We start from the raw sequence: 15,439 nt of genomic DNA on the forward strand, positions 1-15,439 counted from the left end.
CTTTGAAATGTGTCCCTGCTGCACAAACCTGAATAAAATTAGGTCATTGGAAAGACTTGACTGCATGCCGAGGTGGCAACCCCTAACCCTTGTGCAAGTAAGTTTAAATAAATTTAAGTTTTAACTTCTAAAAGTACTTTTATTGCACCATATTCATGAGCTGCTGTACCATGAATCAAATGGCTGAATTGCCACCTCAGCATGCAGTCAAGTTCCATAGAGTTCTGATAATGACCTACTAATTTTCTCCATGTGTTGCAGCACAGACACATGGAAACGTTTCAGGACTGCGGCCTTCGAGGACTGGAGTTCGACACCTGTGATGTAGAGCAAACCTATACGTTTATGGGATTGGTTCTTCAGGTTGTTTTATATGGAGCGCTGCTGTCTGAATCTGTGGTCTTGTTTCAGAACAGCTCCAAGATGGAAAGGCTCAACCAGGTTGACTCTTTGGTTGACTCAAACACACTTCTGCGTGTTATAAATGTGAGACAGATGTTTCCATGGTTTAAACATGCTTGTGTTTTGCGGGCTGGTTTAAACTTGGCAGACGCAAACATTGGATTAGCCTTAAAAGCCTTAAAAGCACAATTGTTTCACTGCTGCTAGTTTAGAAGAACTGTTTGACTTTTCAACATGAATTACTGACTTTAAACATTTCACAGAAATCAATCCCCAATTTTATACTTACTCTCTCCTTCTATTTTGTCTGGGTTTCTGCTCCACACTATCTGCCTCGTGTCCTGCCTTATCTGGAACGTTCTCCTCTCAGGGCGCTGAGACTTTTTCTGATAGAAGATGGTCATCACTGTGCCCATTTCCAGGCTGTGGAGGATGCGGGCACCTGCCTCAGACCAGTCCAGCATCCTGGAGACCATGACTGAACCAGCAGCCCCTGCAACACTACTGGGGGCCTCCTCAGCACAGCCATTGAGGCAGCCACTGAATCTGGCTGCACACATCTTCACTGCATCGCTAAAAGTAAACCTTGCTGGATTACTAATCTGTTGTGATTTGTCGAATAGGATGCTTATCCTTCAGTCACCAGCTGCAAGCAACAAGGACAGGGGTATTCAACATGTTCAAGCCCACTGGGGTCAGGAGGAAATCTGGTTATGAACTGTGTCAGTTGGGGCAGCCAGAGTGAATAAAACTATTCCCCAATAAAACACAAGCTAAAAGGCATCAGTCAGCAGCTGCACAGCTCAAACACCGACCCGTCTGAGATGTGAACTATCCTCTGGTACTCTGGAGGGGGGAGTGTATTCCTGTCTTATCCTTTCCAGATGCTTCTGGCAGCACACCAGTGAAATCCACTCGGGGTGAGTTCTCATCACCGCCAGACAGCGTGATGATCCGGCTTAAAATCCTGCTTGGACGCCTCGCTGCTCTCGCTGGGCCGGTAAACAAGATGTGGATCCCCTCACCGCTGACTGACGAGAATCAAGTCGGGGCTGGTGACAAAGACGCTGGGTTATGCAATAACGAGCCGGGCAAATACCCGGAGTGGCGGCGGAGAGGAGGACGGGCAGCGGCGGCCGCTATGTGGCGGCTTCACGGAGACGAAGAGACGCGCGGATGGGAAAGCACGGAGCAGCCGCGACGAGACTCGGGAGCGCTCCCATCTGCCGAAGCATTCTGCTCCCTTCTCCCTCTCTGTTCCTCCTCTCCCTGCTCACAGGATCCACTCACCCGTGGTAGAAAACCCCTTGAGACGGGTGCAAGACTGTGCGGTTAATTTCACCAGGTCCTCCCTGCTGCTCCTTCCCCAGGATGTCGCTCTCTGTCTCTGGATCTGTGCGTATCCTCAGCTTCAACGCCAGAGGTCTTGAGAGGAAATTAGTGCCAGCAGACCGGAAAAGCTTGATCCGACTTTTTTTTTTTGCCTGCTGTACAGTATCTGAGGGAAGATGAGGGGAGTAGAGGGAGAGTCGCAGGGACAGCCAGAGAGGGAGAGAAGCCAGAGAACAGAGCGCCCCCTGCCGGCCTCTACAAGATCTGCAGGTGAAAGCGTTTTCTGCAGCGAATGCGCAGTGGACTCAGCGGGTATCTGGGCATGTCAGGAGGTTAAGTGCGGTTCAAATTACAAAGGTCACTGATGTGTCACCCAGTAACAGTAAATCAAAAGACTGGTGAGCTCGCTAGAGGTTGTTCTTTTTGTTTATTTTGTTTTGTTTTTATGTCGTAGCTGAAATTTAGATTTCCAGGACATTATACATATAATCGTTTTAAACTAATACTGTTAATAAGGGGAGCATGTTTGGGAGCATTTTGATGGATTATCTGACCAACATGTTTGTAGTGTACAACAGACCATTCAGCAAGTTTGTGCTTTAATTCTGGGGGGTGAAATTGTAGTGGCTTATCAGTCCATTACCTAGCACTAATTAGCCAATATGTCTGCATCTTGCGCTTATTTTATGGATGCACTTTGCAAATTGCGTGTGCTATTTAATATGCCCCCCCTCTTTCCAAATATAGTAATTTATGTCCTTGAAATAAAAAGAATACTGGTTAGAGTCAGAATCTGAGTCTAAAACCAGTTTGTCATTTCCAGCTAGTATATACAGTATTTCTTAACCGCTTCCACTCCCTCCTCTGGGGTATCCCTAAAAAGTCATCCTGAACTCTGTTCAAAATGCTGCTCTGTGGTTTCTTAATGTACCTATTAGAACTAATTTTAGGATTGTATTGATCACTTTTTTTCCCGCGTCACTGTAGCAATCGGAATTGTCTTCTGAAGTCCAAGGAAAATGCCCAGATTGATTGTGCCAAGTGGACCTTTTGCTATTCTGGTCCACTTGATTGTCATAGTTAATTAGAATTTTGTCAGGATTTTTTTTTATTACTTTTTAAATTTTAATATTGTTATTTTATTTTAAGTCATTACAATCAGAACAGACATAACTGGGGGATGACGAAGAGAAAGAAAAAGGACAGAGAGGTTGGGAGAGAATGAACAGAAGGATAGGGAAAATAGAGAAGAAGAAGTCCAAATATATGTGGACCTAACAGGATAATAAATTGATTCTCATCTTACTGCACAATGCAAAACTTTAGTAACTTTTATTATGTACAGTACTTTGCAGAAGTCTTGAGCCACTAGTCATTTATTTTTCTTATAATAAAAAATGCATTCTTCTAACTTTTAAAGTGGTCCCGAGCTTTTTTGTGTGTGGAGATTTTCACTCGTTTTCAGTCGCGTCTATGCACATCGCCACTTTTGTTTTTTAAGTCACTTACCACTGACCTATCAGCCAAGCATTAAAAGCAGTGTATCAGTGTGTTGTCTGCAGGAAACAGAAAACTTAGCAAAGAAACAACTTAAAATTATACCTTTAGACACTTTGTTACTAGCAGCCAGAGGCAAAAAGCACATAATTGGTTCCCATTTCTTTACACAAATACAAAAAACCAAATTGACAAATTGCTAAAGAAAAGACTGTTTGACAGGCATTGAGTTGTATCTTTGCACAAACAAGGTGGATTTGAATTGCACTTCAGCCAGTGGTGTTGGGGAACTTGTCAAAATTGATGGCATTAAGAACACAAAAATAGAAAGTTTTTTTTTTTATCATGACAATGATCCCAAAACAGTGTTTTATCCATGACACTATCAATCATGGACTGGCCTCAGCAGAGACCAGACCTCAACATTATTGAAGCAGTGTGGGATCATCTTGGCAGAGAACAGAACAAAAGGCAGCCAACATCCAAAAGAAGAGCTTGAATGTCTTGCAAGAATCCTGGAGAACTATTCCTGAAAACTACTTATAGAGTAAAGGTGGTCATGCCTTACAGACTTTCAAACTATAGAACAGCACAAACTGTTTTTGCCTTATATACTACATTTCCATATATTTGGACATTCCAATAAATCACCTATTTCCCATTTTTCCAGCAAAATATAAAGAGATTAGGGATGGCTTAAAAGTAGTGTCGTGGAATTTTGGATAGAGGATTTGTGCCTTGTGATCCCCATAACTAAAGGAATAACTCGCCCACTACTGACCATTATTTATGTAGTGAAATAGACTAAAGTTCAGTAATGTGCATTAGCAGGACTCCCTGAGGCTGTAAAAGAGTGTGGACTGATCCACCGCTGAGACAGTCAAGGATGATATCACTGCCTCTCTGTTTTTAATCAGCTCCATATGTCCACTGGGTGTATCTCCAGTTCCACTACCACTGGTCAGCAGGCAGCCAATCAGAATTCAAGGGAACTCTTCTCACATGTCCTGCAGCAGCAAGGAAAAGAGGCTTGGGGGGTGGGATGTAGAGAATTGTTGCCAACAGTTTTCAGATTGAAGCAGAGTAAAGAGGAATGGTGAGCATTCAGTTAATCGCCTAAAGGTTAAATTTTACATCTAAACTAAGAGCAGTACCATTACACTCTGTCTCCATCTTCACTCTGCTGCTTCTTTTCAAACTTAAAATGAATCCTGCAAAGAAACCATAAACTGCAAAAAGCAGAAAAACATGTTGAAATGAACTTAAAGTTGTTATCATGGCACATTTAATACTGTTTTAGTGGCATGCGTTTGGTTTGTAGGTAAATGAGAAGAACACTTGGAAACAGCTGCAGTCTTTGATTTTCAGTTTCTTTACCATCACTGGACAGAAACACAGATACTGTCAGAACAGCTGAAAGAAATAAGCTACACGTGAGTCCAAGGACTTATACACAGCTTTAGAACTTTCTTTTTCTGTGTGGATTTAACACAAGCAGCCATTTATCTTTTACCGAGTCCTTCCATTGGATTTGAGAGACTTTAGTTGTGAATAGGTTTTTATTACTAACACATATCACTACGAAACTGGGCTTGTTTATTACTAACATAAAGAATATGTTTACAACTTTTTTGTTACATTTCTATGTTTAACTTGAGCATACCTTTTCAAAACAAATGTGAATATTTGATAAAAACCTCATTGTTGTGTCATTTTATTTTCATATTAAGAGCCCAGAAAGAAACACATTAGGTAAAACTGTTCCATAAATCAAGCACTCAATGACAATCAATACACTTGTTGGTTAAAAAAGTGCTATAATTTGCAGTAATACAGCAGGAAAGTTCAGAGATGGAAATACAACTGAAGTGGTGATTTCTTGCTCACAAAAAGCAGCCTTTGTTATTGAAGATGAGATTTTATTATTAAATACAAGTTATCAGTAAGAATTTTAAAGACCCCCACACTCAAGGTGATTATATGAAGATAATTTACCTTTTTTTTGCATGGCAGGATTTCTGGAATTTTACAATTAAATATGAAAAGTGTGTGTTTTACATATTACATATGAATCATTTTACATTAATATCATGTAGACAAAGGAAACGTAATCTATAATCTGGTGATTTCCTCTTAATTTAAGTGAAAAGACGACAGTGTGATGAACCTAAAGTAACCTGAAATTTCGATATTCCTCAGTGCCTTCATCCTGTGTAGTCTCACCTACATAAAAATGTTGATTACTGTGATTATGGATGAAGTGTTATGGATAAGAAAGCACAAATACTTTAGGGTCAAACTTCCTTAGCTTCTATACTGTCAAACAAAATCATAATCTTTGACAGGAGCTAAAATATCAACCTGTAATTGCTTCCACTTTTTCAAAAGCATGATCAAAGGGTCTGAGGTTACATATTTATTTAAAAAAATTCCACTAACCTGAGTCTTAGTCCCAAGTTTAGAATATTATTAATATGAAAAAATAATTAATGCACGGGCAGCTTTCTATTTTTTTTTCTAGTTTCCAACCACGTCTTTCTTCAGCACCTTAACATGAACTTAATGATATTAATCTGCAACAAGGCAGCAAAGTCTGGTTCAGAGAACATGATTATTTCTGCACTGTTATGTCTTCATTTCACAGTGCGGCTCCTGTTTTTAGATTTGTTGGATGTTTATTGTCGAAAGTTTCCAAATGTAGAAAACATAACTATAAGGATATGTCTGAAAGAGTGTCTAACCCTGATGATCATTGCACTAAACACCTTTATTTTAATCCTTCTTTAAAAACATTCGTTACATCTGAATAACACCGGCGACACAACAGCTGTTATTCCAGTATTTGGAGTGTCCCCACTGTAAGGGTTCATTCAGACGATGCTCTATAAATATAAGAACTTCTGTGAGGCAATTTAGGAAACACTTGATTCGCTTTAGTTGGCTAAAAGAAAGTTGGTGTTGTTGCTGCTTCCTTTTTGGATCTCTTTGACCATGTTGTGGAGTTTCTGGGAGAGGGCCACCTAGTGGAAGAGAAAGCCACAGGCATAGGTAAAGAAATCTTTCACAATCTGTGAGAGTTAATTTCTGCATCTTAGTGAAGGACTAAGTTGGTCTGTACTCTTGCATTCAGTACAGCTTGTACTGAGAGACTTACTGTGTAGGAATCCGGCTTCTGCAGTCTCTTGTGCCGAGGGTGCAGAGTCTGGAGGGAGCGCTGGACCTTTGCTCTAGTTTCTGCAGTGCTGCACAAAGGCTGTGTGACCTAGAAAATGTTGGAGACACTCATAAAGGCAAAGCTCCCACACACTATAGTGGCTTGTTTGGTACTGTTTAGTACATGAAGTGTGATTTTTTTTTAATAGTTTTTAAAGAAAGTACTTTTCTTTGCTGTTATATTACATACGTTTGGTGTTCTTTGTAAACTTATTAGTCACTGATTAAAAATCTAAATGGAAAATCTTTAAGATACAAAGCTTAAAAAAAAGTATGTATTCAGTGTGATTATCCCACAATTCTTCATAAGCTGTCTGCTAATGTTTGAGAGAGCGGCCCATCCTCACCTGTCCTTTACTAAACACTTCCTGACGCAGACAGGTGACCCGAGCTGGAGTGACTGAGAGGGCGGTGTGGTTGCATCCCAGGGGGTAACAGCTCAGTGGGAGTCCCGCCTCTGGAGGAGACTCCACCGCCAGACATACCACGTCTAGAAATGGATGACCTGCAGAGGAGAAAGGACAGAAACCAATTATAGATTTACAGGAACATATTCATTTCTGCCTAAAGGGACGATCATACTGCCATTCACGGACCTGTCTCTGATCATTTATAACAAGTAATTTGTGGCGTTCCTGTTGTTGTGCCACACAGAGAAAGAAGCTCAGCTGCAGCAGGTAGTACTCAATTCTCACCTTCAGGATCTATTAGCCGGTAGACAGCTTTCCTCCCAGGAACAGTGCTCTTTTCTGGGTCCTCACTGACCTTCATCCTGGGTCTTCCTCTCACCTCCACCAGCTAATGAACAGAGGAACAAACAAAACCATACAGGTGTTAAACATGGCAGGAGAGGAGAGAGGCTAGTAAGTGTGAATTCTCATTAAATCACCTTATATACACAGCCAAGGGAAGGTTGTTTTGTGCAAGTCACCAGATGTGTTCCAACACCAACTACACTGATCGCGTTCTCCTAAGACAATGACACATCAAGCTGACATGGAAAGGTCTTGCAGGGAGTCACTTTTACAAGTCACAAAATTTGACTGACTCCTAATGAATTACCCTGTATGGCCACTCAATTTACCTTACTGTTGACTTCAGCCAAGCTCTCTTCTGAGATGTTATTAGTCCCAACGATGATCAGGGAATCAAAAGCAGGAATGGAGAATCTGCAGAGATGAAATGAACAAAAAGAGAGGAATCAAAAAGCAGTGACACAAAATTAGACGCGAGCCACAGATCTCTGGAGGAGTCAGAACATATCTCACTGTAAGTTTAAAGACAGACGGGAGGACACCTTACTCACTGCTCGCTGCAGAGTCTGAAGACACGGTGCACATCAAGGGACTGCTTGCAAAGGTCCCCGCTGTCAAGACGAACCCCCACCGGCCTGTAGCCCAGCTCACACAGTACCAGTGCCACAGCACAGAAGTTCAAGATGCCGCTGCTGAAATTATATTTACACACAGAATAGATGAGATCATTGAACTGCTTTGTGTTTAGCTTTGTTTAATGGAAACAAAGCTAGGGAATGGAGAAAAGACAAGGCTTAAAAGAGAAGGGCCAGTCAGTGATATCAATTCCTTCGTCCTCCAGGAGCTGACTGCATACTCTCATCACATGAAACTGATACCTAATGTAAGTCAGGGTGCCACTGCCTAGCCTGTACAAGTCTGTGTCCTTCCATGGATATGCCTCCCCTGACCATCAATGACCCACCACCAATCCAGTCATGTTTAATGATTTTACATAACATTCCCCACAGCTTCTCCAGACACATCAGTCACATGTGCTCAGGGTGAACCTGCTCTTAAACTGAAAATCACAGGGCACCAGTGGTGGACCTGTCAGTTCTAATATTGTATGGAAAATGCTAATTGTGCTCCAAGGTCATCAGGCACTCTTGTGAAGTCTGTTTGTGATTGTTAGCTCAGAGACATTCACACCAGTGGCCTGTTGAAGGTCATTTCATAGGACTATGGCATCACTCATCCTGTTCCTTATTGCGCAAAAGAGCAGATACAGGTCCTGCTGGTGGGTTAAAGACCTTTTCCTGCACAGTCCAGCTCTCCTAGAGCAACCGCCTGTCTCCTGGAATCTCTTCCATGCACTTCAAACTTTGCTGGAAGACCCAGCCTACCTTGTGATAGACTGATGTGGAGTTGGATTACCTCTACAACATCAATTCGTAGGGTCCAGGTATCACCTCATGCTAAAAGTAGTGACTCTGACTGTAGCCAAATGCAAAACCAATGAATAAATCAGTCAGAAAAGATGAGGGAAAAATGTCAGTGGCCTCCACCTTTGTTTTGGGGCTTGTCTCATTATTTTAACTCTAATCCCAGAAGTTTCAGTGACTAGATGCTTTATTCTGATTAAAAAGTGTTCCTTTAGTTTTTAGAGCTTCTTAGTTTTCTGGCTTTCATTAGCCAAACTGCCAATTTGTCAGCTTTATCTCATATATGCAGTGTAAACTTTAACTTTAACTTAATGTAAGGCAGGAGTTACCAGCCAACACTGTAGCTGTCAATCACTGGGAGGAAGTTCTGAGGATACGCGATGGCATAAGACAAGAAAGCAGCCAGCTCTCCCTCATGGATCTTCCCTGGCTCTGCTCCCAGAAGATCACACACACGACTCAGCCAGCCTTTTGTTAAAGAAATGATATCGACTGGATTATGCTCCCCGTTCACCGCCGAAAGTGTCTGTAAAGAGACAAACAAGACGTTTAAGAGTTTGTTAAATGCAATAGAGCATTTCAGTTACCAAATTACAACATAAGGAGAGCCTAACGTGTGCCTCTCCTGTGAAACCAGCCCTCAGGAGACTGATACCCTCTCTACTTTTGAAATTAGGGTTCAAATGGGAGCTGAATCTTTTGAACCATCCCGTAGTTTTGGTGGTGATAACTCAGGTGGCTGGGGACTGTGGTGTTTATATGCCACTGGTGCACGTCGTTCATTTTCATTTGTCAACTCTCTCTGGTAGTTTGTGTTTTTTGGACGGACCGAATCCCGGGCCCAGGGGCCCACTGTCAGGGGGTGCCCCACCCCCTAGAAGGGGCCCGACCAAGTCCCGGGCGCCAGGCCTTGTCAAGCAGCCACTGGGAGTGAGCCAGTACATACCTGAGCGCCCAGTCCCAGACACCGGGAACCACCAACACACGAGGGCATCAGGCACCGGCAGGGAGTGTGGTAAGAGGGGGGGGGGGGGTGTCCTCCTCACTGTCGCCGAGTGGTCTGATTCTTACATTCTCTCTAATATTACATCACCTTTACCTTACATAAACTCCCAGACCAGCTTTTTTGGTAGACCTTGCTAGTATAGTAATGTTTTAATTCGCTTAATTGCATTGCTGCCATAATTGCATTGCTGCCATGTGATTGGCTCATAGGATATTTGCATTAATGAGTCGTGGAACATGTCACAGCTGATCTTTACAAACCCTGCCGAGTGTAAAATGGAAGTCATGTTCTGGTTTGCCAGTATAAACACATAAGATGTGTAGCTCAATTATCTGAATGGTATGGTTCCATTCAGATGACGTAAAGACAGAGTGCACATACTCACTTGCGGCCACACTTCCTCCAGGGAGGTAAAAGAAGTTACGTACGAGTGTGCCATGGTCCCTGCAACTGGGATTCCAAACAGGAAACCAGCCTGAACATTACTGGTAAGATCAAACCCTGAAAGATGGAATAAAGTCTCTGTGTGTATGCAGAACAGAAGAAAATCATTTCCACATTATTTCATGCATTATTTCAACATAAAACATGCTGGTTTTTGTTCATTTGATGTCATATAGTAATGTTCTTTGGGAATTTCAGTAAATACTGCAGACACGCTGTGTAAGACAGCATGGAAATGAAGTCCAGATCGCTACATTCCTTCAGAGGTTACAGATGGATGCTTTTATCCTCTCATTAAGACAGGCGTCCTCTTCATGAGTTTCGTTGGATGGAATGCCAATATCAAAAAAATCACATTTCTGATTTTTGATATTGGCATTTAAAAAATATATATATATATATATAGGAAAGCAGCCTTTAAGTGACAACTCCACAAATGTGCCAAGTTATCTGTCGAGATCTGGGAGGATCAAAACAAAGTAATCACACAGCAATCACCTCCGATGTGTGTGTATCGGGAGGCGGTGAGTCCTCCATCTGGACCCTGAGCCCTCCTGAGGCCCATTTCCAGCAGCTTCCTCTTAGGGCCTGCCGCCAGACGGAAACGGGCAGCATTAGTGCAGACCAGACTGACAACAGAGAAGAGAGAGGACACTGAAGCAACAGTCCATTATATAAATTTAGCTTTGCTTCAATGAAGCTACAGTATATGACATTTATATTCCATGAAAGCAACAAACAAAATATCGCAAATAAGCTTATTTACATTTTCCCAAATATGAAATAGAATTCTTCAGAAATATATTTCCTAAGGTCCTCGGGGTGAACGCAGTAGCTTTAAAGATGGCACAACATGGGAAAATAACCAGGACGTTACTTTTCCAGGAAAGACAGAAATATGACTATGTATTACCTGGCATAGTTGACAAGACACAATAGACTTGTCTCCAGTAGTTGTACCACAGCCAGTGGACCAGCCACTTCCATGAGAGGCACCTGAAGATATGATGACATGCAGCACTAGTTAGTCCCTCAGACTGTGACCTTTGAACCTCAGTTTAACCTTAAAGACTCATAGCTCACCCTGGCAAAGACCACAGTGCCTTCGGGGACGGAATGGAGCGTTACACCCGAACAGTCGAGGCATCGCAGAAACTGGAAGAAGGCAGGGTCAGTGTCTGGAGGCATGACAGAGCGCAGGAACTCCACATCTGGATCCATGAACACAAAATGTTAACACAACCCTGTAACACTCTCCTGACTCACTTCTCTGTTTGTCCTCCTGTCTCACGCACCTACACTCACAGGAACAGAAAAATAAATAAAATAAATCACATCGTTTCCTGTAAATCAGTGGTGCGACTATAACGAAGGTTAGACTAAACATGTTTGTTGCACAAGTGTGGCACAGTGATCCTGTCTTAGCGCTGATTACTTTTCACCTGTGCAGCTGCTAAAGTTTTAAAAAGTGCATTAATTCAAGTATTGCAAAGAAATTGGTGGTTTTACTTAACTGATGATGTTATGCTACTTTAGACCATACTTTTGTGGTAGAGAAAATAGATTTCCTGTTTTTACTCAAGTACACGTTCCAACACATGTATAGAAGGAACATCATAGGTCCACCACTTTGAAGGCAGTGTGAAACAGTGCTCCTCTGCTGTGTACTACTGTGCAAACCTCATCACTTTCAAACACTGAAACAGTCCTAAATCAAAGCGAGGGAAGCACATTAACATTAGTTACTGGGATAGGTAGCAACATCTAATGCAGTCATGTTATCCGATACTGATGCTGGACTGGCATATCTGTGTATCCAAAATCAACAGTGGTCCCACTCGGACTGACTGCTGTCACTCTCATACAGACAGACAGAGCACTAACACCTCGCAGTCAGTCTGAGTAGATGTGCAGTGGGCTACAGATGATTTGCTTATATTCCTACATAAAGCCAAGGTTGCAGAGCCCCTGTGTGCCTTTTGCGGTTAAATCGGTCCTGGAGTAGCAAAGCTGCTGCTGGTGGAACAAATAGTAACACGATCATACGATTAATGGTGGTATTCTTAACGGCTTTGGGGAAACTGGACTTTACGAACTTAAAGAAGCACAGTTGCTTCTTGGGCTTCTGTAAGTTTTCACAAGTCACTACTTTCTCTTTTCCAGTTCTTAAGAAATAATAAGTAGTATTGCGCAACCAGTTCTGTATGCCTACCAGAGCTCCACGGGAGAGAAACGTGACTGTCAGCGGATTAATAACGAGACTTTTATTATTTAATCTAGCGTTTATGTCCAGTTTGTAGTCAGTGACAGTAACATGTAGTTAGTTGATCTCCTCACCTTCGTCTGCGAAGCGAAAGCTGCGCAGGAACAGCAGGCAGTCGTGCACCCCGGCGAACAGCGAGAAGCCTCCGCCGAACGGATTGTCCCTGAAGAAGAGATCGAACACGGCGTGCTCGTCGTGGCGACCGGCCCGCCAGTACGCATACGCCATGGTGAACTGGTACAAGTCGGTGAGCAGCGGGGGAACCCGCTCCCGGATACACCGCTCCATAACCCCGCTGCACGTGCTGCTGCTGGACGGCGCTGCCATGTTCTCCCAGGGCTGATGCCGAGACCTCTGGGACTTGCAGTTCTCCCACCGACTCCTTTACCCCCTGAGGCAGAGACGGAGCGGGGCAGCTGGGAGATACAGCCACGGCTCACGTTGTTGCATTAAAGACTTTTCAGTTAGTCTCTTTGTTGGCGTACATTTATGGTCTAGTGATTCCCATTAGTGTCAGCCCGTGTCACGAGTCATGCGCTTAACCTAACGCAATTTTGGATGATGAAAACTGGATTCACTTTCAAAATATCGCGTCCATGTGGCCACCTGCTGTGAAGGAGCGAGATCCTTCAGCTCGCAATGTAAAAACCCACCATCTATGCATATATTGCAACTACAAAATTAGTCTTTATTTATAATGAGCCATGAAAATGTTGGAATATCTTATTTGATTATTTCTAATTTCTGACTAAATTTATTCCAAAATGTCAGCAAGCATCCTCTGGTTTTAACCTTATTCAAGATTCTTTATTTGTCAGTTGCATAGTTATGAACAGGGTTGGTCAAGTTACTTGAAAAAAGTAATCAGTAACTAATTACTGATTATTACCCCCCAAAAGTAATCCTGTTACCCTACTGATTACTTATTTTTGAAAGTAATTAGTTACTTAGTTAATCTTTAAAAACATTTACACCATTTTTCTGCATAATCCATCATATAAAATGTAATCAAATGAAAAAGTCTCTTTTTAAAACTTGTTTTATTAGTTTTAATTTTTAAACTTTATGCATCAAGCAAAACTTTAATTATATGCAACATTCTCTGACTGGAAGAAATTTGTTTAACATTTAAACCTATTTTCTGCACATTCCAGCATATAAAAAATAGGCTTTTGTGTTTAAACTCACACTTTCAAACAGATGCTGTAAAAGTTTTCTTCGAACAGCAGACGCTAATGTTTTTGTCACTTACGGAATCAAACTCAAAGTAAGGTCAGTACTTCCACACTTTAAATGCTGCACGGTCATACTCTCTCTCTCGAGATATATTATAGTATCCATTATATTATCCATTGTTGATCTGCACGCAGCTGTTGCCACGAATGCCGCACTCGCTTAGGTCACTGTCGTGAGACACTCACACACACAAAAAATCATGGTTTTAGTAATGCAGTAACGCAGCGTGCTCACGGGAAAGTAACAGTAAACGAATTACCTTCTTTGCAATAGTAATCCCTGTCTTTACTCATTACTTGAAAAAAGTAATCGGATTACACTAACGTGTTACTTGTAACGCGTTACTGCCCATCTCTGGTTATCAACAATCTAGTAATGACTGGTCTTAGTTTGTTCTCTGCAGGCCACTATGTCAAGCTGAAATTAAATCTGGCAATGAGCTAGAGTCATGTGAAAAAGTCTTCCCGTGACTCTATGCAGTCCTATGAAAAACTAACACATCCTTAGTGCTTCCATAGGTAATTGAGAGGGCCAGTCACAGCAGGAGTTGTTTTAACACACTCCCACAGTGTTCACCGGATTTGAACATCACACAAATTTACTCCAAGGTCATACTGCTTTATGCTTAGAGAACATTAAAAAAAACAACAACCATAAAGCCACAGGCCTCTGGATTTTAAATGTTAACCATTATGACAAGAGAATGTAGATAAAAAAGAAAGAACAAGCATGTCTTGTTTGGAAGGTTGCTATGAGAAAGTCTCTTCTCTCTAAAAAGAACATGGTAGTACGACTTAGATTTGCAGAGTTGCACCTGAACAAATCTCAAGACTTTTGGAACAATGTCTTTTGGACAGATAAGAGCAAAGTGGAGAAATTTAGTTGTAATACACAGCACAGTGGTGAAGGGTTAATGATTTGGGCTTGTGCAGCCATAGGACCTGAGCGGTTTGCAGCAGGAGCCTATCCCAGCTGCAACAGGGGAAGAGGCACCAGTCTGTCGGAAAGCTAACACAGAGGGGCAGACTATTCAAACTCACATTCACATGCATGGGCAATGTACAATCATTAGTTAACCCAGTGGTTCCCAAACTTTTTTTGCTGGCCCCCCTTTGTTTTACAAGAAAAATGTTCGCCCCCCCCCACCGCGTGCACGCGCGCACGCACACGCACTAACACATCCTCCAACCACACACACCCATATTTTGCTCCATTGCGGTTTATTTCACACCTCAAACATTTAGTAAACAATTAAGCAAATACAAGTAACCTGCAATAAATTACAGGTAGTAAGAAAATAAACTACTAACTCTTTTACGCTACGTCCACATCTACACGGGTATTTTTGAAAACGCAGCTGTTTCTATGCGTTTTGACCTTTCGTCCACACGTAAACGGCGTTTCGAATCACCGAAAACGGAGATTTTTTTTTAAAACTCCTTTTTTGCGTTTACGTGTGGACGAGGAATACAGAGTTCATCATGCAACGTCAAAGGTATGTGCCTTTTTCCACATCACCCTGTGCGCCACGTTATTGTTTACATGAGATGAATTGCAGACTGGCAGATAGAGACAAATGTGTTAATCTGACCATCTTCAGGTTTTACAGGCTTACATTTACACACGCAGTTACTGTCCCTCCATTTACAAAGGCAGAGGCGTCACGGTGTAATTATTTTACATGTAGTTGTTTTTTTTCTGTGTAATAATATTCAACATTGCTATCAATACATTTTTCAAAAAATGCCTCTCTGAGCAAAACAGGTTTAAAACATAAATAACGGTGGGATACTGTTTGTCCGTGATTTGAACCGGGGGAACAAATCGTGGCAGGATCAGCTTGATATCATTTGTATCCCACTGTAAC

At 42.1% G+C, this 15,439-nt stretch overlaps 2 protein-coding genes and 1 long non-coding RNA gene across 3 annotated transcripts in view; 1 reads left to right on the forward strand and 2 right to left on the reverse strand.

Annotated features, from left to right (window-relative positions):
• The window catches only part of LOC146689116 (1-phosphatidylinositol 4,5-bisphosphate phosphodiesterase gamma-1-like), a 41,476-nt gene extending 39,491 nt beyond the window's left edge, over positions 1-1,985 (reverse strand). The window contains exon 1 of the mRNA XM_085437707.1: positions 692-1,985. Within this exon, the coding sequence (XP_085293833.1) occupies positions 692-962 (271 nt within the window). The 5' untranslated portion in view covers positions 963-1,985. The remainder of the gene's footprint in view (positions 1-691) is intronic.
• LOC146689115 (uncharacterized) overlaps positions 1-15,439 on the forward strand; it is a 370,205-nt gene that overhangs the window by 56,030 nt on the left and 298,736 nt on the right. The gene's annotated exons all lie outside the window — the stretch shown is intronic.
• On the reverse strand, positions 5,024-12,828 carry naprt (nicotinate phosphoribosyltransferase). Its single transcript, XM_085437709.1, has 13 exons — positions 12,411-12,828; positions 11,157-11,284; positions 10,987-11,069; positions 10,572-10,702; positions 10,015-10,130; positions 8,953-9,149; positions 7,751-7,891; positions 7,529-7,613; positions 7,334-7,414; positions 7,140-7,242; positions 6,792-6,949; positions 6,386-6,493; positions 5,024-6,251 (listed from the first exon to the last, which is right to left on the reverse strand). Exons 1-13 carry the CDS (start codon positions 12,661-12,663, stop codon positions 6,165-6,167), a joined length of 1,671 nt encoding a protein of 556 aa, XP_085293835.1. The 5' UTR covers positions 12,664-12,828; the 3' UTR covers positions 5,024-6,164.

The sequence above is a fragment of the Copadichromis virginalis genome, linkage group LG17, assembly GCF_057382275.1.
Source record: "Copadichromis virginalis isolate Kocher_CV1m ecotype Utaka linkage group LG17, C_Virginalis_male_GT1.1, whole genome shotgun sequence".
In the NCBI taxonomy this organism is placed as follows: Eukaryota; Metazoa; Chordata; class Actinopteri; order Cichliformes; family Cichlidae; genus Copadichromis; species Copadichromis virginalis.